Genomic DNA, 25,817 nt, shown 5'->3' with positions numbered 1-25,817 from the left:
TGACGGGACACAAACGGGGGCTCCTGGAGAAGGGCGGCCGGCCCCTTGTGAGGAGCCTGGAGCTCTCCGGCTCTCCACCCACCTGCCCACTCACAACTGAGGGGGGGGTGCCACGCACGCTGCCAGCACCCCTGCTCCTCCCTGCTAGGTGCTGGGCTCACACTAACCCCGGGGCACAGGAGGGACAGGCCACCTTCCCTACCAGGGCCAATGTCTATGGGCCCATGGTTCTGAACACACAGACAGTGGAGCACCCAGGAACAGCACGCAGACAGGGAGGAGGAGGAAGGACGTAAGTAGTAAAGAATTCCTGGCGGGGGATGCTTGCCCAAGACAGACCCGCCATTCCCACAAAGCCACGGGTGGCACGGCAACGATGCTGGGAATTTAATTTTCCTCTGAAGCATTTCTGTAATTTGTTTCTTGCAATTGGACTAGTTTTGCCTCTCGTGACACGGGGTGTGTGTGTGTGTGTGTGTATACACACGCACATGCGTGCACCATCTCCATTTGCGTCTGTGGAATAAAAAAACGTGGCTTCATCTGAAGGAGCTGTGTCAGAAAGATCACACCCGCCATCATGGTCACTACGGGAGGACTCAGCAAGTAAAAGGAGGAGCCAAGCAACTGTGGCACCTGGAGGGCCAAGGGGACCCACAAAGCAAAAGGAGTCAAGGTGCTTGAGCAGAAGAAGAAGAGGTACTGTCAGGACAGGCTGGGGCGAGACGGCTGCCTGCGTGCCGCAGACCAGCCAGCACCAGAGAGCTCACTGAGGTGGTGACGGCAGAGCACGGCCCACCCCACCTGGAGTGGCTGGCTGTGCCCCCGGTGGCCCAGGTGGGGAGGGGCTTCAGAACTTGACCAGGCCTACAATGGAGACCAGTGTTACCAATGACCAGCAGCTGCTGAGACCCCAGCGTGGCTTGCATCATTAGAGAACCAGCCAGTGAGAAGGCTCCAGGCCCTGCGGGGCCACCTTGCAAACAGATAGCACACACAGGGGCTGTGCGACTGGTTCTAAGGGGATCTGACTTCACAAATTGGAAAACCAGAAGGGAATTTTCAGAAATGCAGTCACTCTGGGGGTCCCGGGACACCTTACCTTCAGCAGTGCCAGAGAGCCCGTCGGCTTTGAAGTTGCTGGTACTTTTCTTCCTTCGGTGCTTCTTTCTGTTGGCGTGAGGGGAGGGGGGCGGGTCGAGCTTGGGGCTGGTGGAGCTGGAGATACTTGGGCTGGAGCACACGGAGTCACCTAGTCCTGTGTCTGCCACCGGATCGGAAAAGGCAAAAGAATGCAAAGGTAAGCACAGAGAAAGGAGACCATGGAAGACACTCACGCAAAGCTCCTCCAGCACCACACAGGCCTGCACAGCGTGCCGAACTGTGAAGCTTCAGACTGGAGGCCCAGAGCCTCCAGCCGGAGAAGATCACGGTGCCCCAGCCACCCACAGGCACTGATTTCTTTGTCACCGTCATGCTAGGAGAATTTAACATTCTCTACTTTGCATGACAGGAGTCCTGGAAACTCATGTGCAGAATACATGATCTTGCAAAAGGGAAGCAGTGGGCTTTCAGTTGTACGTTTTTCTTTTCCCATAATTACCTCGAACACCAGAAATGAAATAAAGACAGGAATGCACAAGAGTGCATCTTTAATGGGACTGATTGTGCACGCAGGACGAGGTGCCTGAATCTTTCTTCTCACAACACTACATGTGACAGTGTGATTGGTGACCGGTGGCGAGCCGTTCCTCCCCCAACATCCTGCGATGGCGCTTGGAAGCCCATCAAGTAGCTCCACCTGTTTTTGGTGCACTGGAGCAACTTAGGAAGGTCTGAAAACCAGTGTGCACATATGATCATTCACTGCAAGCGAAACTCAGTTTATTACTTATTTTTATGTTTACCAAATAGAAGGTCAAAAGTGATGCTAAGCCACCAGGAATGAACAGACTTGGAGGTGGGACAGGTGGTGGAGGAGGTAGGTTCTCTGAGTCATGAGAATTCTCCATTCATGATTCAGCAGGTTCACAACCTCGGGGACAGCAAGCTCTGCCCCACCTCCTGTTCCCTCAGCTGCCGCTCTGAGCACCAACTGCTGGCCAGCCACTTTAGAGGTGTGGGGTCCCTGCTGAGCACGCCAGGCCAGGACCCCTGCCCGGCACAGCAGCTGGGCACCCACTGCCACCCAGTGCGCCCAGGCCCAACGCCGACCCCCTCCACTCTGCCCGACACCTGGGGGACTGTACCAGGGGACAGCAGGCATCGAGTCCCCTCTGGCCTGCTGTCTGACTATGACGGCCGGGTTGGGGGGATGGGGTGCAAGTTTACATAAGACGTGGTTCGACTCCTGCCTCAGCTCAGTCGCCCCTTGCTCTTGTGCACAGCTTCTCACGTGATCCAGACACCTGCTGTCTGGCCCTTAGGCTCAGGTCCTGCCTTAAGGCCACTTCCAGGGGCCTCCACCCGGCACCCCAGCTGGGAGCCAGCCAGGCTTTCTGATGTGGTGCTTCTTCCCTAATTATTTAAACACTCGATTCCACTGAGGGTCAGAGGAAAGCTGCAGACGTCCCATGGGGAACAAAGCTGGACCGTGAGATTTCTGTGCACGATTCCCAGCATTCCGAGGCTGCCGTGGCTCTGGGTCTGGAGACTCAGGCCGTTACTTCATCCTGAGGTGATCCCACGTGTTACTCGGTGCTCAAGCCCCACATGAGTTGTTCTGCTCATTTTAAATATTTTCAGCTCTGGTCTCAATGCCATCACCCTGTGACCCGTCCTCCCTGTGCCAGGCCCAGAAAGGACTTGAAGAACACGGCCAGCCTGCCTGTCACGTCCTAGAGGGGTCACGCTGACCGTGGAGGCAGAGGAGCAGCACTGGCCCCCTGGCAGTCATGGGTGCCGATTCTGTTATTCCACCCCGTCTGCCAGGCGCCCTCCACTCAGCAGGCTGAGTTTGCTCCTGACTCCTTCTTGCTGTCCTTGTCACCACAAACTGGCAACGCTCTCCCAAACCACCAGTCTCATCTCTGAACTGTACACTGAGCCCACCGCTGGTACTTCCTGCACTTGGCTGCCATGCGGTCAGTGTGCCTGATTGCCAGGGCTACCTCGGGCTGGCTTCCCTGCAGGGTGCGGCAGAGCAGCAGGACAGACCCTCCCACTATCTGCAGGGGGAGGGGGAGTTTTGTCTTTCTAGAACGTATCGACATCCTTCCTAAGAACCGGCACACGCACACGGCTGGTCGGTCCACACGACGACCCCACACACACATGGAGGGACACTCCTGGACTCGCTGTTCTACTCCGCAGCTCTTTGCTAGCTGTGTTCTGTGTGCACCTGGTCTCCGAGCCCGCGCCTGCCATCCTTCACAAGTGCCTTAGCTGTTCTCAGCCATGCTGAGCATGAGCCTGCTTCCATCCAAGCGGATGAAGACCCTGGGAAGGGTGGTGGGTGGAGACAGCCTCACCCCTGCGAGGAACAGCTGTACCCGGAAGTTTCTCAGAATCACGGCTGAGGCCAGGTGAAGCACACTGTGTCCAGCTCAGCCTTTGGACTTGCCTACAAAGAAACCAAGGAATCCCGACACACATTTGTTGAAGGCTAGACGGGTACTTGGCTTATAGGTATTTTTGACAATTTAAAACAATAAAGGGGCATCTGTTTGATATTTTTTCTTTGATGAACTGTCTCCATTCAGAGAAGCCACTGTTTCCTTCTCTGTGTGCATGCAAAACACCCCGTCAGGGTGCCACTGCGTGGACCTGACTCACTGGCGCACGGCTGGGGGCTCCCCTTGCTGGGACGGAGACGTGAGAGTCTTTTCCAAAATAACTGACAAGAACCCGGCCATCGCATCTCCGGATCTTCTCGGTGTCCTGAGATACTCAGCCCAGGAAGGAACTCCAGACACGCTTGAGGGAGGCAGCGAGTGGCTTCTGGGAAGGAGACGGCGTGTGGCGACACTGCCAACCCTCCCAGGGCCAGCCCCAGCACTTCCTTCATACCCCTGTTTGTCCTGGGCACCCTGTGATACCTGAGATCTGTCCCCGTGTGGCTCTGAGTTCCCCAGACCCACTGGGGCTTGGCTAGGAATCCCTCCCAGCTGGCAACGGATGAAAACCCTCCCTCCCTCTTTTTACAGTACTAAGACTGAACAAGGAGTGCTCTCTCTTTAAGCTGCACCCCCAGACCTTTAAAAAAATGCTGATGCTGGGTTTTGCTAAGTCGCTGAGGCTGGCCTCAAACTTGCCATCCTCCTGCCTCAGCCTTCAGTGATGCTTGGGCTACTTCATCACTGTGCCCGGCAGCTGAAGATTTGGTCATCAAACTGAGCAGCTTGGAGGTGCCAGAGGTGTCAAGTGGCTGATCCCTGAGATGATGAAAAACGCCTTACAGGATAGGACAGTGCCCCCCACCACACACACAAAGAACCATCGGGTCTGCAATGTCGCTGAGAAACCTGCGGGATTCTGACTCATCTTCAGTCTTCACCTCACACTCTGCCCTTGGACTTACAGTCAGATGTGGGCATCCCATCACTGGGTGAGAACAGGGTCACACTGAGGATGGATGACGGGAGGGGTACTTGTTGAGCTGGTTTTGGGGAGCTGGCTTCTGAGGGGGAGGCCGCGCAGGGTGGCGACTGCTTTTGGTGTGTAACAGAAGCATTGTCAACTTGCTTTCAAAACCAACCACAAGCAACTCCCATAGCGTCAGACCACCGGCCTGAGTTTCCGATCGTTTGGAAAGGAAGGCCATGGACGAAGGCGACTGACCGTGAGGAAGTATCTCCCTCGCGCTCACCCCCCACTCACAGGGCTCAGGCAAAACCCTTTCCCTCTGATTTCCGAGGACTGAAAAGAAAGCCGATCTCATTTCTTACTTGATGCCTTTGATAAATATCTGTTTGTCCTGGGTCCGGGGTAGGGGCAGCTGGAGGATGCCACCTGCGGCAAACACACGCCTTGCAGGAAGAAGCAAGGACCCTCTGCTGGCTTGCAGATAAGGAGCAGGCCTCTGGGGCATCCAGGGTCCCTGGGGGAAGTACCTGGCGCCCAGACAAGGGCAGCAGGGGAATGGAGGCGAGGTGGGGAGATGCCCAGGAGCAACCTGGGGGGAGAGAGGGGCAGAGCGCCAGCTGGTCCTGACCAACGGGGGGCGGGGGGGACTGCTGCACGGACACCTGGCTGCCATGCAAGGGGAGGAGCAAGCCCCGCCCGCCAGAGAGCAAGACCATGGTTTGGAAGCCCCTTCCACCCACCATCAGGCCAGAGGAGCAAAATCAGTCCCTGCGCCCTGCAGAGCACTGTCCACCCACCCTCTGACCTGCTGCTTCCGGGACTGAGGTCCCCAAGGTGGGTCTGTGGGCTGTCCTTGCCCCAGGTCAGGTACAAGCTGTGAGAGGCTGGGCACCATCTCTTTCCACCTCTGCCCCTGAATCAGTGCCCGACACCGGGTCCGGGCTCTGCAGGTGCTGTCCCAGCTTTCCTGCTGGCGGGGCAACCAGTGTCGTAACCTCTTTGAGGTCAGCATCCTCGCTGGGTCCTCGCTGGGTGCTGGGTGGGGCTCACAAGCACCTAGGGAACCAAACCCTCTGCTGGGGCTGGGGCGGGCAGGCAGTGGGTGTGGCTCAGAAGGCTGGACGGTCCACGCAACAGATGCCACACAGATGGTAAGAAGAGGATGCTGGGCGAGGATGGGCAGCTGTGGTACGGGACGGGGCAAGCCTGGCTGAGGCCCCAGGAAAGCCCACTGCAAGAGGCAGCTGCACCTGGGGTGCGCAGATGGTAGGGGGCAGTGTGATCACAAGGAAGTCCAGGGCGCAGGACTGGGCATGTGGCCGGGCTCAGACCCCCCCATGCAGTGGCTGCGGGCTTCTGGTTCCCTGGGCTCTGTGCTCTCGGCCGAAAGGACAGTCGACACCCTGGCTCCTAGATCTCGAGATTCCCTGGGGGCTGCTCAGCACCCCCGGGTCTAGACTACAAGCCACTACAGTGTGTGCGGCTTGGACAGGGCATGCGTCCCTCCTGCATCTGCTCCAGCCCCGCAGGTGCCTCTCAGCCCACCTGAGACACTGAGTGAGCACCAGCTGTGCCCAGGGACGCGCCCTGCTCCTGTCACTCCTGACCACACAGGGAGATCGCACCTCACTGGGTGTCAGTTACCGGGCAGCGGGAGACCGCAGTCGGCAGTGTTAGATGTGGGGGGCGGGGGGAGAGGCAGAAGCAGCGCGAGCCTCGTCCCTCCACATCTAGACCGGCTTTGGCGCAGGCACTTGGGGCCCTGAGAAGGGTGCTGGGCCGGGCCATCCCGTGCATTCAGCACTGGCCATTAGTTCTTCCCAATCGGGCATCAATGTTCAACGCACACCCCAAAAAATATATAACATGAGCGATAATGATCGCAACCTGCAGCCTCTCTGAGCTCCGGACGTGAAGCATGAGTCAAGTAGCAGCTTCACTTTTCACTCGGGGAGCTGACAAGCGTGACTAGAGGGAGAATAAAATAACATTCCGTGCGCATAAATATCAAGCGGCCTGCTTGAGACTGATGGGCCAGGGATGTATTCTCAGCTATCATTCCGGCAGACAGGCCCAAGGACACTCATAACTTATTTTACAATCATTTAGTTTCAGCTCAAGTGGAAAACGTGACAACTTACCTCTGCTGACAAGATGCCATATCGAACCTTACAATTAACTCCGCTCCGATTATCTGCCCAGCCGATCATTAGCTGGGCCGTTTTTGATGAGCTGTTACAGGAAAGCTCGCCTTGGTGAGAGCCATTGCCAGGTGTGCGGAGAGGTTTTTGATATCTGGGGTGATATTCACAGACCGGGCTTGAGCTTGATTCCCAAGTCCCCGCTGCTCCCCGGGGGCTGTGGATGTGTCCGCTGCTCGGCGCAGTGTTGGGGAGCCCCTGCACTCCCCATGGATGGCTGCCATGGCCACTCCTGCCCCTGCTATCATCATCCCAGGGAAGGCATGCCTGGCCCCATCTGGTGACAGGCTCCTCTGGGCCTGGAGAGGGGACACCGAGAACTTGCTCTAAGGAGCCACCACCCTCTGGAGGAGCTGCCCATGGTTCCCCGAGGGCTGGCGGCTGCTGATTCTATGTGTCCATTAAAGATACAAAATGCTTTAAACCACGTTCCTAGGAGGCACACATCACATGAACAGAAAAGAAGGAGAGAAGAAAAGAAAGACAAAAGGAGAGGAGAAGAAACGGCTGGCTTGTACACGCCGCCCTGGTCTCTCTGGCTTCCACGTTCCTTCATGGACCTCTTTGGCGGTGGTAGGGACAATACATTACTAAAGTCTTTCTTTCTTTCTTTTTTTTGATATTAAGAGAATTCTGAATTATCAAAAGACAGAGCCATTTGTCAGTGCAGGGGAGTGAGCTGAGGGGTGAGGCCTTCTGTAAACTCAAGAGGAAGTCATTGTGGAAACTAGTAAATTAAAGCACACTTGCTTTGATCCAAGGCCAATAACAGGCAGCTAATTTGGATCTTTAATAAGGGCTCTGCTCTCTCTGAAGCTCAGAGAGATGTGTAGGCGGGTAAATAAAGAACAGGCCACCTTTGCCATCCAAGGAAATCACAACATCCCGGGTCCCTGCTGAAAGGTGAGTGTGGAGTGAAGTTCAAACCCTGCCCTTCTCACGGAGCTTCTGACGGGGCTTGCGGCGGGAGGAGGCCGACTCCATTCCCATCTCTGAAGATGTTTCAGAGACTGGCATTATTGTGAGCTTCCTTTGCCGCTTGCACAGAGGTACACAATGTCAGAAGGGGCAGCGGGGACACGGCGGGGGGCCAAGGAAGATGACAGGTGTTGGGGGAAAGGAAAAGACAACAGAGTGTTGGACGGAGTTATAAAAACGGGGAGGAAAGGCGTACAACAGGAGGGGCCCCACCGAGGAAAAGCAAGGAGAACAATCTCCTTCTTGGGCCATTTTTCAATCACACCAAGAGATCTCTACAAATTAAGCTGAACAAGTTAGAATTCAGGAAATCCAATGATCTTCATTTAGATGAAGACCTTGGTTCCACAAAAATGCTTATAAAGTCTTGTTAAAAAGCATAAATTCTGGTTCCCAGCTAGGGTGGAAGGTTTCTTTTTTTAGAGGTGACAGAGTGTCCTAAAATTGACCGAGGGTACGATGGCTGCGCAGATCAGAGTATGCTAACGACTACCGACGCGCACCTTTTAAATAGGTGAGGCGCAGGCTGCGTGGATTACGTCCAGCACGGCTGCTCTTAAAGAGAAGAAAGGGAAGGTCATTGTGCTAAATGCGACAGAGCAACAAAATAAGCCTCGGGAGCTGGGGGAAGGGTCGGAACTGGTGTCGGGAGGGGGCCTGGAACTCAATCTGCAGCCAAAGGCCACCATGAGGTGGGGCATGGAGCTGGGGTGGGGCAGGCAGGGGACTGGTGCAGCTGCCTGGCCCAGCCCTGTCAGCATCTGGATACACGCCAAGGAGGCCCATGCTCTGGCAGTGGCATGGAGGACACCTGCTTCCTGCGGAGCAAAGCACGCACCCAAGGGAGCAGCCCACCCTTCCCGAGCCTCCCTGTGGTCCTGCCTCCCTGTCACATTCCTCTTGGTTTCTGGGCCCACCACCCCAGGCTTTGCAGAGACACCCTCAGCCCCCTTGGCTCTCCACGCCCTGAATGCCAGCCAGCACTGAATACCACATCTGACTCCAGGAGGTGCTGGGACGAACACGGAGCGTAGGGACGAGAGGCTGAGGAGCCCGGCCCGGCCCTGCAGGGAGGAACGCGCTCGGGGCGTGACACTCACTCGAGGGTCAAAAACCAAATGGGTCTCCCGCTGAGTTTTGGCTGAATGCAGGCTGTATGAAGCTTATCTGGTGCCCTCCGAAAAACGTCCGCAGGCTGTGCGGGGCTGTGGGGGAAATGAAACCACGGCAAGAGACCGCCGACTGTCTCCAGTCCCATCTCGCTTCACATAAGCAGCCACAGCCTCTCAGGTTAGGTGCTAACAGCTGCTAAATCACAGAGCTCTTTCTATGCCGAGGGCTGAGCAGGCTGGGAAGGGGTGGGGCACAATCAGTAGGGAACCCAATTAAATCAAAAAGCTCATTAGCGGTATGACCACTCCTTGACATCAATTTCCCATCTTAGGAAACTTGGCTATTTTTGTGAAAAGTCACATCGAGTCAAAGTACCAACTGCAGCGTGAGCAGGCATCCTGTCCAGGGCAACAAGGCTGGCCTTAGCCAGTGCTCGGACAGGCTGAGCCAGAGTCCTGAAGACGTCTGGTCATCCGCTCTGCACACAGTACGGAAATACGCCCAAGCCGCCTGCTTCTTGGTGACCCTGCTCTTGATCTGCAGGATTATGTGGTTTGAAAAAGCAGAGCTACGTGAGCTTAGCTTTAAGTAAACCTGACACACAGCAGCCGACTTGCCAAGCGGGGCTCTGTCTGAGTCACTCACTCCATCCATCCAGGGCTGGATGTCATGGCAAGTCACCTCTTTCTTTCCTTTCTTTTCTTTCTTTGCAGTATGAAGAGTAGAATGTGCCTTGGCTTGCATAATTATTTCCCTACTGCTTTTATAGATTTCAACTTTGTGACTGTAAATCATCATTTCTGCATATTTTCAATATTCAGGGCAGTATGTGTGGGGGTCTGGATACCCATCACGGAACTCCTTCCAGAAGTTCTTCACTTCTCCCGCCAAGACACAGACATGTTCAGACCATCACACACCAGGCTCCTGGGCTGTCAGCTGTGATGCAGGACAGAATCAAAAGCCAGTTCCACACCCAGCCTGGTCTCTGGCTCTGGTCCCTCGTCTCTTTTGACCTTGGTTTCTTCACATGTGGGACAGCAACACAGCACCCTGAGCACCTGCTTTCTTCTCCTCAGCCAGCAGCAATGGCCGAGTGAAGGACGCAGGGCCCCATGGGCCTCTGCCCTGTGCTCAGAGTGTTGCTGGCAGGATGGCCGTGGGCCAGCCAGAGAGATTCCCTGGCTCACCTGTCAGGGTGGGCGAGAGAGGAAAAGCAACCCTCCGACCCAGCTGCTGGCAGGGTAGGATCTGCACACCCAGGGAGGGACGTGGGCACAGGGGCTCCCCAGTCCCTGCCCTGCTCCCGCCCGACACTGTGCCCCTTTCCTGGCCTTTTGTGAGCTGATGTGGTTCTACAGCTGTTTGCTACGTTCCTGGCCTGTTTAAACTTCTTTAGGTGAGCCCACCGGACAGAAGGCGCCAAGCACAGAATAGGAGCTTGTTAAGAAGTCAGTCAAAAAAAGAAAATGTCAAGGAAGACCACTGCAGCACAAAGGGCTAAATTCCAGTCAAGTCTTTGACTGCAGGAGAAAAAAGAAGTCCAGTCCACCTACCACCCTATAGGTTCAACCTCAGGACTTCAAGTGCTGCCAGACTGCCCACTGAAAATCTGCCTACATTTCCTTACAGTTTGAGCACTTTGGAGAATAAATTATCAACATATGACGATGATAAATGACATCTTCTTCCCGTGGGGATCCTGTGCAACCTTTTGCTGTTTCAAGCCAACTGCAGAAGACACCAGGGTACTTCATGGGGGGATGAAATCATGCTCATGTGCAAAGTCCATTGTCCATTCCCCTGTTTTTTTGCCTCTCCTCACAGAAATAATACTCGAAAACATCTAAAACGATATTTGAAAAACTTCTGTTCCACGTGGCTCCACACCCCTCTCCAGACTTGGCGGGTAGGAGGGTTGATCATGAAAAGGGACCTGTGGCTCCCAAGCCTCTTCTGAGGGTGGGTGGCATGCAGCACGGGGGGCCAGCGATAGGATCGTGGTGTCGGGTGCCTCAATCGGAAGGCCCGGCCACTTGGAAGAGCGGCTCCGAGGCTTTCCGCCACACCTGGGCTCTGACAATCGCCCCAGTCAAAGGGCTGGAGGTTGCAGAGCAGGCTGCCCTGCCCTCAGGCTGCTGGCTCAAGGAGACCCTTTGAGGGGTTGGGTTCCACTGGGGATTCTTCTACCGTGACCCTGAACAGCAAGCCAGCTGCAGCCAAGGGCAGGTGGAGAGGACCCCCAGGCCCGCCAGGCCCTGCTGGAGAAGTGTGGTGGGAAACCTGGCCTTACTCAGTGGAGGCCCCGTTCAGGGCCCTGGGGAAGTAGTAGTGCGACACACGGTGGCATGACCATGGCATGGCAGGGTTAAAAGTCGGAAAACACCTTACAGCACAGAACCTGCAGACTGATCCAACCCTCACTCTGGACACTAGGGAAGATCGCCTGGACCCAGACAGCTCAAAACGCATCCGACTCAATGTGCCCCAAGAGCTGCCTCAGGCACCTGGCTTGAACATACATAAACTTTAAACAGTAACACTATTTTTAAAAATTTTGATTCATTGTACACAAATGGGGTACAACTGTTGTTTCTCTGGTTGTACACGAAATAGAGTCTTGCATAATCATACATGCACACAGGGTAATGATGTTTGTCACATTGTTATTTTTCCTTCCCCCACCCCTCTCTCCAGCCTTCATTTTCCTCTATACAATCCATCCTTCCTCCATTCTTGCCTCCCTCTCACCCCGCATTATGTATCATCATCCGCTCATCAGAGAAAAAATTTGGCCTTTGGTTGTTTGGGATTGGCTTCTTTCATTTAGCATGATATTCTCCTCAGAATAAAAACATTTTTGTTAAAAATACATTTGACACTCCCACATTCAAATTTGAGCTTTTTTTTTTTTTTATAAAATTTTCTAAAAAAAAATGTGAGATAACGTCTTTGGGGGCTCTTGAAAAGAGAATGTCTCTCTGTTCCAGATTTTTGCTAACCTGCTGCTAATGACTCGGGACAGCTACACATTTCACGAGGGTCCAAGATGGGGCTGCCAAGCTTCCTCCGCCTCCCCGGACGTCATCAACTCCCTGAGGGCCGACTCCGGCAGCTGAGGGCCGCTGAGGCACCTTCACTAAACACAGCGGCACCTGGCGGCTGGGGCTGACCTGGCAGGGTGCTCATGAAGGATGAGCGAATACCTCTTCCCTTTGACTGCACTGCTACGCCACTATATTTAAAATAATTTACTAGGTCATGTGTGTATATGGCAGGCAGGATGACAGGAGGTCCCCAAACAAGACAGTGTGTGGGCAGAGTGGAGCGGACTGCTGGTTTCCACTGCCCTGTAGCTAAGACTCGGCCTCGCAAAGGTGGCTGATGTCACCTTTCAAGCTCCAGGACCTGCAGGTGTGAGCACTGCCTGGTCCCCGAGGGTCCAGGAGCCTGGAGCCCCATCACGCAGGAGGTGCGGAGACGTGCTTTTGATATTGGCACAAGATGAGTGACTCCTGGAGACAGTACCCTTGAAAAACAAGAGTGCTTCGGTGAGCCTTCCGCTAGGGTGACCTGTATTTCTGCCTGGGACTATGCAGTGGATGCTGCTTCCCCGTGTGATTATTAATATGTAGTCACTGCAATCTATTTTATTTTACTTTATTAGTGGTATTGGGGACTGAACCCAGAGGTGCTCTACCACTGAAATACATCCTGAACCCCCTTTTTTGGATTTTTATTTTAAGACAGGGTCTCAGCTGCCCAAGCCGACCTCAAACTCCTGCCTCAATCTTCCTGCCTCAGCGGGATTATAGGCGTGCGCCACCACACCTGGTTTACCATCTTAACTGTACCTGAAGTCATTTCCAAATGTGACAAGAGCAAAGTTCAAAGTAAGTCTGTTCATTTTATCAATTTCAGCTTTGGGTAAGTAAGAGGTTCTATTAAAACATGGAAGCGGCTCCCTGCAACCTGCCCTTAGTATCTGAATGTCCCTGAATCTCATGATAATCTACAGCACTGCTGGGAAACCTACCTGGGTCTGGTAAACACTGGGGCAGTTTGTAACAGCTTGGAAGATTTTAACTTGCCTGGAAATCTGTCCAGCACTGGACTTGGGATGGCTGTGTCCACCAACGCCACCATGGAGAGATTGTGAGCATGCCCCACCTGAAACTGAGGGCCATGGGCCACTTCAACTTCTGAACTGCTGTTACAAGCATAAGATTTTAAAATAGTTTAATAATATTAGCTAGAAGTAGCTAATATTCACACAAAAAAGTGAGAAATCAGAGTATAATGTCTTGAATTAACTATGATGCTTCTTCACTGTGACTGAGGCTGAGGGTGCAGCTCAGTGGTAGAGCACTTGCCTAGTAAGCGTGAGGCCCTGGGCTCCACCCCACCACTGAAAAATAAATAAGTAAATAAACAATGGGGAGAAACTCATTTCTGGCTGAAAACAGTGGAAAATTCAGCACTAATATTAGATTTTTTTTTTTAAAGGACTGACTTCATTTGTTCCACTGAAGTTTATATTATTTCAAACACCATCTTGGAGTCTGGGCTTTGTCCTGACCAAAAAAAAAAGTACATAAATAAAATACATTTTAAAAATGAAAAAAAGAAAAGCTTTCAGAGATCGTGGGTCGGAATTTGCTTGAAGTTTGAAGCATTTTCTTTATCGTGGCTAAGATTTTGTCAATACGGTTCAGTCAGATACTACGGTTGATCTTTGGGGAAAATTGCTTTAAAATAAAATGAAAGATAAGATTGTGTTCCAAAACATAATGACTGACATTTTTCTCTTTTTCCTTAAGCAAAAGCCCCAGCCCCCTGTGGCTGACGGAAGGGTCAGGAGTGGGTGCGGCAGAAGTGGGCTCTGCGATCTGCTATCCATCAAAGAGCAGCTCATTCTCATTCCTCTCCCCACGGCTGCCTTTCATCCCCTGGGGTGAGGTTAAAAGCAGCGACTGCCCACCAGCCTCCCCAGCCGAGGGGCCTCCTCCCTGCCTGCGAAGGCTGCCCCATCCTCACGCACAGCTTCCCCCTTCTGCTCAGGCCTGCGCCAGTTTCTGAGCACCTGTGATTTCCTCTTCCGCTGTTCTTGTCACTTGTCCCTGCTGGTACCCCCACCAAGTCCTCCAGCATGGCCCTCCTGCTTGCCTTTGGGCCCTATCTCTTGCCAGCTCCAGAGCCCTGGCTGGACTGAAGGACTCTGGAGTCAAGGTGGGGAGAGCGGGCTTTCCTAGGACTGGGAGGAGCTTCCTACTGCAGATTTATCCAGCCAGATACTCCTGTCCACCCGCTTTCCACGTAACCTGAGCACAGAGCTGGCGAGCACCTTGCTCCCCAGTTCCTTCACTCCCCGCTGTGCTTCATGTCCACCCGACTGCCCTTTCCTGGCTCCAGAAACAAGACAGCTGTATTTTCCTCCACAAAATTCAAGTTGCGTTTTCGAATTCCGCATCTCAGGACACTTCTTCCTAGGCCAAGAGGTCTCTATCCTCCCTGGCAGAACTTTCCGTTGTGTATGAACTGACGGTCGGGTTGCTGGAGGGACAAGTGGAACATCCCGCATGCCAGGGAGACGTGGCGGATGGGCTCTGCTCAGGTCTGCCCAGGTCAGCGCGGCTGGAGCAGCTAAGTGCCTTCTGCTCTTGTTTTCTGAGGACAGTGGAACGTGGATAAAAGGAGGTGCTGCCGAGTGACCAGAGTGTGGGCACACAAATGGAACCGCCTGCACGCTCCGAGTGGCAATCTGCCCAGAATGAGGGTGAGAATGAGGAGGCTAGGAGACGGTCCAGAAGAGCAGGCCGAGGAGGCAGAGCCAGGAGCTGCACAGGACGCCGGCCCCTCTCCCGGCGGGCTGGGCCGCAGTTCTCACAGAGGACTCTCCAGCACACCTGGTCAGTGACGTTCGCTACCAGGGTGGGGCCTGCCTGCATTTGACAGCACACCTGGTGCTTCGGAGAAACCGGCCTGGGCCTGCACACCACGGGCAAGGGGCCGGAGGGCAGCGGGACTCAGGCCCGGCTTCTTGTCTGGGCAGATGGGAACGTCTGCCGACTATGAAGGAGTAGGATGAGCTCCATCTAACGCACCTGCAAGTTGTGAGCCACACTGCCGCGGCTCGGTGTTCGTGAGAACCCCGCAGGCCGCCTCCTTCCCAGTGCACGGCACGGCTCCACAGAGCAGCGCCAAGCCACTGCCAGTCGGGGACCACGGCCCATCACCACACAGGAAGACCCGCCATGCGTGTGCTTTCAGAAATTAAAGTTGGACACGTCTTCTCTCTGGGGCTGAAGCGCAAGCGCAGATCCTCCAGCCCTCCTCGGCGTCCTAGCTGCATGATCCATACTTGAAAAGAATCTTACTCAAACCCTGTTCAATACAGGTATGCTCACTGCTGAGAGCTGAGCTCACAGAGGGGAGTACAGGCCACAGGGCCAGTTGCTAACTTCCAGAGGAGCCTGTGCGCTCCGTGGGCACCCAGGAAGCCTGGCTGGCCCGCGACTGGGCTCCCTGTCTACACACGGCTTCCCGATCCTCATCAGCTGCCTGACGCTGGTGAGAGATTCGAATTCTCTAGGACTGTTTTCTGACTTAAAAATGAAGACAGCAGTGCCACTCCACAGAGCCGAAGCAGATCCAGCAAGGGACACAGGAGGGGCACGCGGCCCAGCGCTCACACCATCTCGTGACATCCGGGAGGTCTGCCCGGTGATGGGACTGTGCCCCTCCTGACTCAGGCCCTGTGCTCTGTCGGGGGCTGGTGGCGGACAGGAGGTTCCTCATCCCGTGGGAGGCTTAAATTTTGGGGAACTGTGACGGGTAGCAGAGAGCATCGCAGAGGTGCTGGCGCGGTGGGAGTGCGGCGGTCAGCTATCATCCCGGCAGACGGGCCCGAGGCGCAGCCCATCGCCGAGCCACCTCCTCAGCGGCCAAGCTTAAATGGTTGGTGAGCCTGGCTTCACTGAGAGGCCGTGTCCGGCTGAACACGAAGGCCGCGAGGCCACGCGGAGGCAGTGCTGTGCTCTGGATCACACGCTGAGGCGGGGTCACGGCCTGCGGCTCCACCCAGAGGAGCGGAGGCCTCTAGGGACGAGCCTGATTAGAGGAAGCCCCGGGCGGGGGCATGTCCTTGAACTGGATATTGGGTCCCCGGCCCCTTCCTCTCTTTTTGCTTCCTGGCTGCCATGAGGTGAGCAGTTTCTTCTGCCATGATGTTCTGCCTTGCCACAGGCCCCAAGTGACAGGGCCAAGAGACCATGAACTGCAAGCCAAAACAAACCTTTCCTTCTCACAAGTTGGTTTTCTCAGATATTTTGTCACAGTGACAGGAAGCAGACTAACAGAGATGTTCCCAAGCACGGCCTGTGAAAAGGTTCTAGGGTGAGAGGCCCGTGCTGGGTACATTGGGGTGCAGGATCTCAGGACAGTGCTGCTGAAGCTCATGCAAAGGACGTGCCTGTGCAGTGTCTGATACAGTCCTCTTTCCAAGGTATGACTTAGGAGCAACATTGTAACAGCTACACAGCGTCCCCCTGGAGGGAACTTCCAATCCCCACTACTGGTCACCTAGACTGTATCACTTCTCAACTGTCCCAGGCAGTGTGGGAACTGGATGCACTTGTCACTATTTTCTTTGAAATAACATTAAGTACACGAGAATGATATTCCATGACATGGAAACGCTTCATGGACTAATCAGAAGTGGGAAAAGTTCGTTACGATATAGTCTTAGTTTTGGAAATAAATAACCACACACACACACACAGAAACTGCGAGGGCACCCAACCCAGAACTCTTTACCACTGAGCCACATCCCCACCCTTTTAATTTTTAACTTTGACCGGGTCTCGCTAAGGTGCCTGGCTGGCCCTGAGCCTGCGATCTTCCTGCCTCAGCCTCCCGAGTTGCTGAGATGAAAGGTGAGCACCATGGTGTCCGGCAAGATTTTTTTTTTTTAACCAAAAAGCTTATCTTCATTTTTAATTTTTCTAAAAAGCAGTGTTTCATTACTGGGGAAACGCAGGGATAATGTTGAGACTAGCCAGGGCGGCAGCAGTCACCCCCCTCGCCAGCAGGAAGGGGCTGCCACCACATAGGAATCTGCACAATGACACCGAGCCGCCGGGCACAGGGTGTACCGGGACACCGGCACGTGTATCACCCACGCTTCTAAAATACAGAAGAATTAAAAAATGGAACATGTACATGCTACACACCATTTTAAGGAAGATTAGTTAAAAGGACAAAGAGTTTCTCTTAAAACAAGTCAACTGCTCAGGAAGGTGGACTGGAACCATTCGACAGCTAACGCTTTGGTTCAGGATGCTGCCAGAAGAAAGGCGTCAGTGAGAGCGGGCGCTGGCCTCGGTGACAGCCCAAGCCCTGGCTGCTTTCGATGGCAGTGTGTGACAATAATTTTTCCAGATCGCCCGGCCTGAGTGGATGCCGCAGCCTTACAAATCTCATCTGGGGTCCTGACGGCCTCTTGACGTCGCTACCACGGCTTTCTGATTGATGGGGCCCTGATGTGCCCCCAGACTTCAATTCCCCTGGTGCCACCACCATAAAGGCGGCCTGCACGGAGATGCGCAAATGGAGCTCCCGGAGGCTGCTCCCGGATGCCTGGGTGTTAAAAGGAGGCAGCACCAGGTGGTGGCTTCGCAGGTGTGGAGACGCTTATTCACTTTTGCATTAATGAAAAGCTTGATATAAAATGAAGAAAGGGTCAAGAGCGGACTTCAAGTTGAGCTTCCAGTTTTGAAGAAGGAAGCTTAAAACTCTGAAGCACATAAAGTAATCCTGTTTTTTAATTCTGTCGTATATAAGAAATAGTGCTACAGCAGCCCAGTTATAACTGCAGAGTTATCTCACTTATAACTGCAGACTCCAGAGGACTATTTATTTATAAACACCATGAAAAATAGAGTGTCCACCTAAAAAGATAACTGGGTAGACTGTTAACTTGACAAATGCCTGGGATGGCAGTTCTCACACTGAAGCGGAGTTCCTGCACTGTAGCTAGATGAAAAGATCGGAGGAGAATTATATGATGTGTTTATTGATAATATTAAGCTCCCCGCAATTCTGTACTTTAAGTGTAATTGTTTTTCTGCAAATAAGTACACATTTTAAGGGACTCTGAAATATATACAGAAACACTTCCCTGCAAATGTACTAAGATTTTAAAAATCCCACTGCAGAAATAATGTAGCAATTAAAACAGCATTTATAACTAAATATGCTTAAAATGCCTCTTCATATAAAAGGGTAAAATTTTAAGTCATTTAAATAACCATCTGCTTCTGTGTGATATAAAATTTTTAGTATCATTGTGTAATTAATATTAATATCACTTCCTGTTAATAATCGTATCTGTCAGATAATAAAACAAAAATGTAAGGAAAGATGTCCACTGAAAGAAATTTAAGGATGCAAAGCCACAATAGCGAGATACACAATGTGCCGCAGGCCTGAGGCCGACCCTATCAGGCACAGGAAACTGTCACCTGTCATCTGTCTTTCCTCCCAGCCGTCTCACAAGGACTTGCCTGCCACTCTTTCCCAGTGCTCACTTCTGGGCTGTTCCTCTTGGTACCTTAGTTTTTTAAAAGTCCTTTGGGTCCTTTCCTTTTGGCATATGTTTATAAATACCACAGTCAGAAGCAAAAGGGGATCGAGAAGATGTGAGCGATGCTAAGCTGGCAGCTAGCAAAGTCACCAGGGAGATGGTGTGGCTGGAGTTTCTCCAACCCCTGAATCTAGCAGCGAAGGGTCCGAGCAAGGCACAGGAATACCAAGCGAATGATCTCCTGGTCTGAGTGGTATCGAACCACAAGAGGGTCCTGCGTTGCTGAAGGACACGCACCGCCAGAGTCCCACCTGCTAAGGCTACAAGCACACGTGCTCACTGGTCTTCCTTCCAGCTGGAGAACCAGCACGTGCATGTGACCATATGTTTATGCTGTTCTACCTATGTGTATTTTGAGGCTAGGGTAGTAAACGTGTTCTCTTTTTCTCTATCTTGGGGGAAAAAAAACACTTTAAAGTTAAGTTGAAAAATTGTTGGCTGAAAATGTAGGGATCAAAAGTCAAGTGATTTTGTACAGTTTTATATTTCTGTATTTTAGGAAGTTTGAACAATTCAAGTCAATACAGGTTGCTGTGTCAGACCCGAGAAAGGACGTGACCAAGCGCTGGGCCTGCAGCTCAAAGGAAGGCTGAGGGACAGACCCCTGGAGGGAGGGCTGGCTGCGCCCCACTCCCTGCCCGCTTGCTCCGGCAGACCCGTGGGCTCTGAGCACGCCACTCCACTGAGAAGGCGGAAGGTGCTCTCCTGCAGGTGGCCCCGGGGCCCAGTGCTTCCCCTCCAGCCCCCTGCCCCGGGAGCGCCCCCAGCCCACGGGGCCCTGCGCGGGGCCTGCTGCTGCTGCATGCTCTCCTCCCGTGTGCGGGCCAGGAGCCTTCGGCATGCTGCGCTCCCCGAAGTACTGAGCCAACAGACGTGTCTACCTTCTTGGGGGCCATTTCCAGTCCACCACAGGCCCTGCTGTGCATGACGAAGCGCTTACTGTATACAACTGTACCTTGTCATCTGAAGGTTTCCAGAATCCCTGGATACCAAGATGGCAGACGCCCAAGTTTCCCACACAATGGGGTAGTGCTTGCATTAAGTTACGCAGTTCCCTGGGATTCCTTTGGCCTCTCTGGATTACTTGTGACACCTACTGCAGGAAATGCTACGCACAGCTGTTAGGCTGTACTGCTTATGGAATAACCATGGGAAAAAAAATCTGCACACGCTCAGTACAGATGCCAATTTTCCCTCAATTATTTTTGATCTGTGGTTCCTTGAATCCATGGGAGCAAAACCCAGCAACACAGACAGCCAACCATACCTGTTGAATGAGCAAGGAGATGCACGAGCTGCTGTTCTGGGGTCAGCTGAGAGCAGGTGCAGAACTCCACGCGCCCATGCCGGCCGATGTCAGATGTTAACGTGTGCCCTGGCCACCAGAGTCCCATTCCGCTTCTCCCACTTGACAGAGTGCATTTCAATCTGGCTGCTCATCGATTTTCTGTCTCTCTCCCGTCAGTTCTGGGGAGACTCAGCACTCTGTTCAGTTCCTGCTCCACCCCAGGGCCAGGAGAGTGGGTGGCAAGTAAGGGGTCAATAAACACTTGGGGAATAAACGTTGCGACTGCTGTGAAACACCCGGATGAGGTGACCCTGGCTTGGTGTGGCTTTGTGTTTACTCATGACTCGGCAGCACGGGTCAAGGAATGGAAGGTAGGAAACAGGTTTAACTCTATCACTCATTTTACGAGACTTGCTGTTGCTGACCTATCTGCTGAGAATGTTTTTTGCCAGGAATTGAATACACTGTGACCGACATGCTTTGCTCTGCGTGAGGGACACCAGCTCTATTACTACATCGTTTCTAAAGCATGAAGATCAAGATACTTCACCTTAAAAACTGTAAGAATTACCTCACTTAAGTTGGCAGAGGCCCTGGTGCTCCTTCTACAGGCCCAGCCAGCAATGCCTGCCACTGCTCGCAGCCTGTCCCTAACCAGGGATGCTCTGGTGACCCCCAGGGGTGCTCATCTGCTAACACATCAGGAGCGCTGAACAAGGATACTGTGACAGCGTGCTGGGTGTGGCCCAGGACTCAAGAACACGGAGAGACAGCACTCTGGAGCCCTCTGGTCACGGGGCTTAATGCTTACTAGAGAAGATAAAACAGAAAGCAAAACAGGGCCACACACTGCAAGATGGCAGGGTGACGGCTGTGGGCGGGGAGGACAAAGTGCAGAGGGTAAGCCAGGTCACAAGCAAGCAAACACACCAAACCCAAGCCAGAGCCCAGGGAAAGGTACGTGGAGAGGGTGACGGCCAAGGCAGGAGGACACACGGCAGTTGATGCCTCAGCAGGGCCATGAGCCTGGCAGGGCAGAGCTGCAGCTTGGAGGGGGACAGGTGGGTGGAGAGCGAGTTCCATGAGCAGGGGAAGCCAGCAGGGTGCTGTGTGGGGACGGGCCAGCTGGCTCACACGTGACTTCTGTTTGAAGATGAGTTTGGCTGCTGCGAGGATGAACTTTGGGGAACAAGAACCTAAGTTGGTGGGCGAGCCTGGTCTGAGAGCAGGGCTGTGGTGGAGCAGCAGGACCCGGCACGTTCTTGGAAGCCAGGCGGGGTAGCTTCCGCAAGGTGAGGGGCAAGGAAGAGTTATCAGTGACGGTGTGACTGTGTCTCGAGTTACTGGGAGGAGACAGGAAAAGGAACTCAAAAGCAGACTCTGCGGATGAAGTCTGGCTTCTGCTCCGAATCTACTGTGCGGAGCTGCAGGTCACTGGAGGCAGCCACGCGCTCCGTGGAGGAGAGTGGTCACGGCCGGGGATGTGGACGTGAGCATCTCTGCAGTAAGAGGGATAGCTAGGCCTCCCCCCAGACCAGCACACAAGGGGAGGATGGAGCGAGGGCCTGCTGCAGAGAAGACAGAGGGAGAGGAAGTGGGGGATCGCGGGAAGACCTCCAGAAGCGCCAAGGGGAGGGCTTCTGGCTGAGCGGGTCTCCAGCGTTCCCTGCTGCCGAGAAGCAGACGAGTCAGGGAGCTCAAGCAGCGGAGAGGCGAGCTGGGTTGGGCGAGGCCGTGGAGTGTGGGGTACAGGGCCACCGGAGGGGGCGGGGCAGGCAAGGTGGGCAAGGGACTGGGGGCAGCGAGCATGGACACGTGTCCATGACAGTGTGAGAAGGAAAGCCAGGGAGGGCACAGGACAGACGTCAGAGCAGCATGGCCAGCCAGGGGGGCGACCCAGCAGCAAGCAGAGCCAAGACTCAGAGGGCGGGGGCATCTGCAGGAGCGAGTCCCTTGGAAGTCAACAAGGATGGGCCCCGCGGTGGAAGGGATGCCCTGCCCCTTGCATGAGGGTACAGAGAAGATAGGGGAGCTCCAGAAGTGGGTGAGTGTAGAAGTGGGCAGACCAGTGGGCACCTTCCCTGGTTCTGATGAGGCATGAAGAGGGTGATCAGGTGAGGGGAGACATGCCAGAGGACACAGCTGCACCAGTCATTCTGAAGTACTACCAAGTATCACGTCACCAGAGGCCACTCTGTGTCAAAAACATCCTTCCTGCAATTGCTGCCCCGCTGCTCCTGGCTCGAGCCTACGGCAGCCCAGGGGACCTGGAGCAAGGCTTTTATGTTCCTGAGCGCCGTCCCCAGCATCACACGTGCCGCCCACAGGAGTGCTTCTCAGCCAGCGCTTGCTGACAATGTCCAGGACAGTCCAGTGCCTGGCCTTCATCTCAGGCCACAGGTCCCTAGCTGCTGCTCCCCAGACCACCATTTTTAAAACCATGCCGAGTGCGTAGGGTGCAGGGTTGACAGCCCTTCCTTAGAGGTTCCTGCCCTGGTCTTCCATTACTCTGGATGCTGTTTTCAGATCCTTCCCTACCCTGGTCCTCTGCCCTGGATATGGCCCTGTTTGCCAATCTCTTTATCTAAACGTGACCCTAGGAGGGCCCAGCAGGTCTGGAGTGGCCTGGGCACAGCAAGCACCAGGAGGTGGCCAGAGGCCCTCCTACCCCTGGCCCTGAGAGAGGCTTCGCAGGGTCCACAGCAAGCTGCTCCCAGGTCTGCCCCGCCAGCACCACCCGGGCCGCTGCTCTGTCAGCTTGGACTCATTCTGCAGCCTCTGCGTTCGGGGCTCCAGATGTCGTCTCTCAGGGTGTGGCGACCCTGTGTCCAAGGACCTTACTCTCTCTGTCCCTGCATAGCAGCGCAGACATGTCAACCTAGTGGCAACTGAGACGCAGCCTCTCCGAGTCCAGCCTGGCCACCGCCCCGCCCTGCCACGTTAAGTTAATTCCCCCATCTTCCCCTCAGATGAGGTCACACTGGTCTTGCTATCACAGGTCCTGTGCCTGGCACACATTCGATGTCACGCCGTGTCATAACTTGGGCCGTCCTGTGCACAGGGATAGTTACCAGCGTCCCTGCTTCCACCTGCTCCACTGCAGGAGCATAGGCCCTGTCCCCCATTGTGACAAGAGAAAAGGTCTAGGTATCACCAGGAGTCGCCTGGGGGTCAGCAGCACCCCTGGTTGAGGACCACTGGGCCAGATGAAGGGACTGAGGGCCAGGTCTGTAACGACCGGCATCCTCCACCGCGTTTCAGACCACTCCCAGGTCTCTGCCTGGCAATGACACCAGCGCTCCGCTCCCTCTGCCGGAATCGGGGCAGCTCTGACTGTCCTGTTTCTCCCGGGTCAGCAGCTTGAGCTGTAAATAGCTGCTAGGAAGGAACTAAGGAGACAAAGTACAAAGTCACAACATTCTGATCAGGAGGGAAAAAATCCACCTTTCCCCCCTGTGGCCAGTTACCCTAGGAAGCTTCCGCTGCTCCCTGGCCACCTGCAGAGAGAGGAACACAGGCTCTGAGGAGAAAGGAGCGGGGTCATCCTTTTAATTAGGCCGACGAGGCTGGGGAGCGAGGAGACCCCCGCGGCGGAGAGCAGTGCCCGGCTCCGAGAGGCGGGAGCCTGGGGGTGCCCCGACGCCAGCCTGCACTGAAGGTTGATGACGAACCCCAGGGGATGGCTCCTGAATGCCAGCCGAGCTCGGGAAGGAACTGATAAAGGGAAGTTCAGGATCAGCAAGAGAAGGGAAAACGTGTATCTATATGATAATGCGTTTCCGTAAAAGGCGGTGCTGTGAAAAAAACAAGCGATTTTCATGGTACGATGTTTTTGATTCTGAGCACTAATCCCTCCTTTAAAACATACAGCAGAGGAAGAGAATATAAGCTTCGGAATCAGAAAGAGCAGGGCTGAATTCTGGCTAATAGTTAAGAGCGTGTGATCTTAGTTTCTCAGTCTTTTTGAGTCATTATCAGGCAGGGATAGTGACTCTCAGGGAACAAATGCTAGATGTGATGCTTGTGAGAATGAAAGCAAAGATACACACGCCCCCAGCCCCTCGAAGTCCTGCACATAAAACCTCCTTGTGGGCCTGGGGGCACCCCACTACCACCACCTGCTGGTCAGGTACTAGAATTGTCGGTACAACACCCAAAGGGAAAAAACACTCAAACTACAAAAGTTAAAACCATTGAATGGACAGTTTCATATCACTGAACCCAGGTACAGCAAGTTTGCTGGAAACTCTGCAGGTTGCTGACTTATATTGGGTTGGCTCTATGGGCAGAGAAGAACAGAAGTACAGGAGCTACCAAGACTGGGACGTGCTATTTGTAATCACCACGGGTAAAACATGCGAGCATAACAGGAAAAAAAAATATTTAAAAGTCAGCAAAAACTGAAATGCTTCCAATTCAGGATCCACTGTCTTGTCACCTTAGAGTTCAGGGGGAAGACACAATTAAGTGGTCAGAGGGAAGCAGGGACAGATGCATGCACACACAAGCTCACACAGGAGCACACGTAGGCACAGTTTCTGTGCAGAAAAGGGAAAGATGACGGTGCTTAGTGCTGACCAGGCTGCAGGAGGCCAAGAAGCAGCACTAGAGAACCACGTAAAGGAATGTGTGTTAACAGTGACGCCAGCCAGAGGGGCAGAAGATTAACTGTTGGACTGAAGCAATCGGGTTGGGGCGGAGCTATCAGCACAACCCACAGTCAGGAGGCCGGCGTGTGGCTGCCACAGAGACACAATGGCTGAGGCGCCCTGCCAAGGCTGGCACTGGCAGGACACAGTGGCGGGGGCAGCGCCCATGCACTTGGAAGGAAGGCCGACAAATGCGTGGGGCCGCTGGGACAGCCCTGGCGCTCAGCACAGGTGTGATGCATCTCAACACACATCTCGTCTTGAAGTGAGCTATGACTACCAGGTATGCTACAAATGACCCCAGGGTGCCTGCTCCCCACTGCAATGCCAACTCCTGCCTGACACTTCCAGAGAAAATTACCTGCAGAGAAAATGATGAATAAAAAAGAAAATTACAGGCTTCCAGTAAGATTCAAGAAAACCCTCAGCCAATAGTTGTCGCAGAGATAATTGTTCTGAATCTATCAATAAAGCTAAGCTGCCCCTTCATTGACTGCAAACACCAATTTCTTTCACCCAGGGTTATAAGTTGGTGTTCACGGGCTCACTACTGCCATTACGGTGATAAACAGTTTAAACCACAACAGGATCTGACATGTAGATCAATTCTGGGTCCATAAAGAATCTACACAAGAGGTTCCAGGACAGGAATTTACAGCCACCAGTTTTTATTCTCTCTTGCTGCAAAAATTACTTCTGTCAAACACTTAGGAGAGTGAGAAAAAATGTAAAAAAATTAATTTTTCATGTACTACTGGAACAGCCTTTTTCAATGCAGAAGCTCAAGATGAATACGTTCTGCATTTAAAAAATTACGCCAAGCAGCATGTGGTACTTAGTTGGAAGAGGGATCCAATCCTCCGAGCTGCTCGCCAGCCAGCAATTTGAAACCCTGAACGGAGCTGTCTGGGTTTTCTCTAAGGGCAGATGCGGGGCTCATGTTAGCAATGCCAAATTATATTAGACGTTTAATTTTAAACCTCAGGTACTTAAATGTAAAGGCTTACAACAGTAATAGTCATAAAGCAGTGGGGCATTCCATTTCACAGAATGGATTCTTCTCTGCTTCTCCTCTTAATTTAGTCAGCACCTCCTGTTCCCTAGTTTGGCCCACTACAAAGCCATCTATCTAATTAGGAGTTGCTCACAGCTGCTGGAGCACAGAGGCCCCGGGGGACTGGGTGTCAAAGGGGAAGATTGAAAAGTTCTCTGGAGCCAAAGTCTTAATTTCTGGTGGGCGATGGGTGGGGGTGGGGGGCAGGCAGAGGAAAGCTGAACCCCAAGGCTGTTGCTGTTATGACGTTTCACGGTAATGCTGGTGACCATGGCAGCACGCTCCCCGGTGCATGGGCGGGAGCACTCCAAGGCTGCTTAGCCACCCCTCCTGGGCCAGCACTGGCTGTCTAATGACTCCGGAATCC

General features: G+C 53.6%; 1 protein-coding gene across 8 annotated transcripts in view; it reads right to left on the bottom strand.

Annotated features, from left to right (window-relative positions):
• The window catches only part of Agap1 (ArfGAP with GTPase domain, ankyrin repeat and PH domain 1), a 480,841-nt gene that overhangs the window by 120,234 nt on the left and 334,790 nt on the right, over nucleotides 1–25,817 (bottom strand). For all 8 annotated transcript variants that reach the window (XM_047543038.1, XM_047543039.1, XM_047543040.1 and 5 more), the window contains one exon: nucleotides 1,103–1,264. In XM_047543038.1, coding sequence (XP_047398994.1) covers nucleotides 1,103–1,264 — 162 coding nt within the window. The remainder of the gene's footprint in view (nucleotides 1–1,102; nucleotides 1,265–25,817) is intronic.

The sequence above is a fragment of the Sciurus carolinensis genome, chromosome 3, assembly GCF_902686445.1.
Source record: "Sciurus carolinensis chromosome 3, mSciCar1.2, whole genome shotgun sequence".
Taxonomy (NCBI): domain Eukaryota; kingdom Metazoa; phylum Chordata; class Mammalia; order Rodentia; family Sciuridae; genus Sciurus; species Sciurus carolinensis.
Note: the sequence above shows the minus strand (reverse complement) of the source record. Positions and strands in the feature narration are given on the sequence as shown.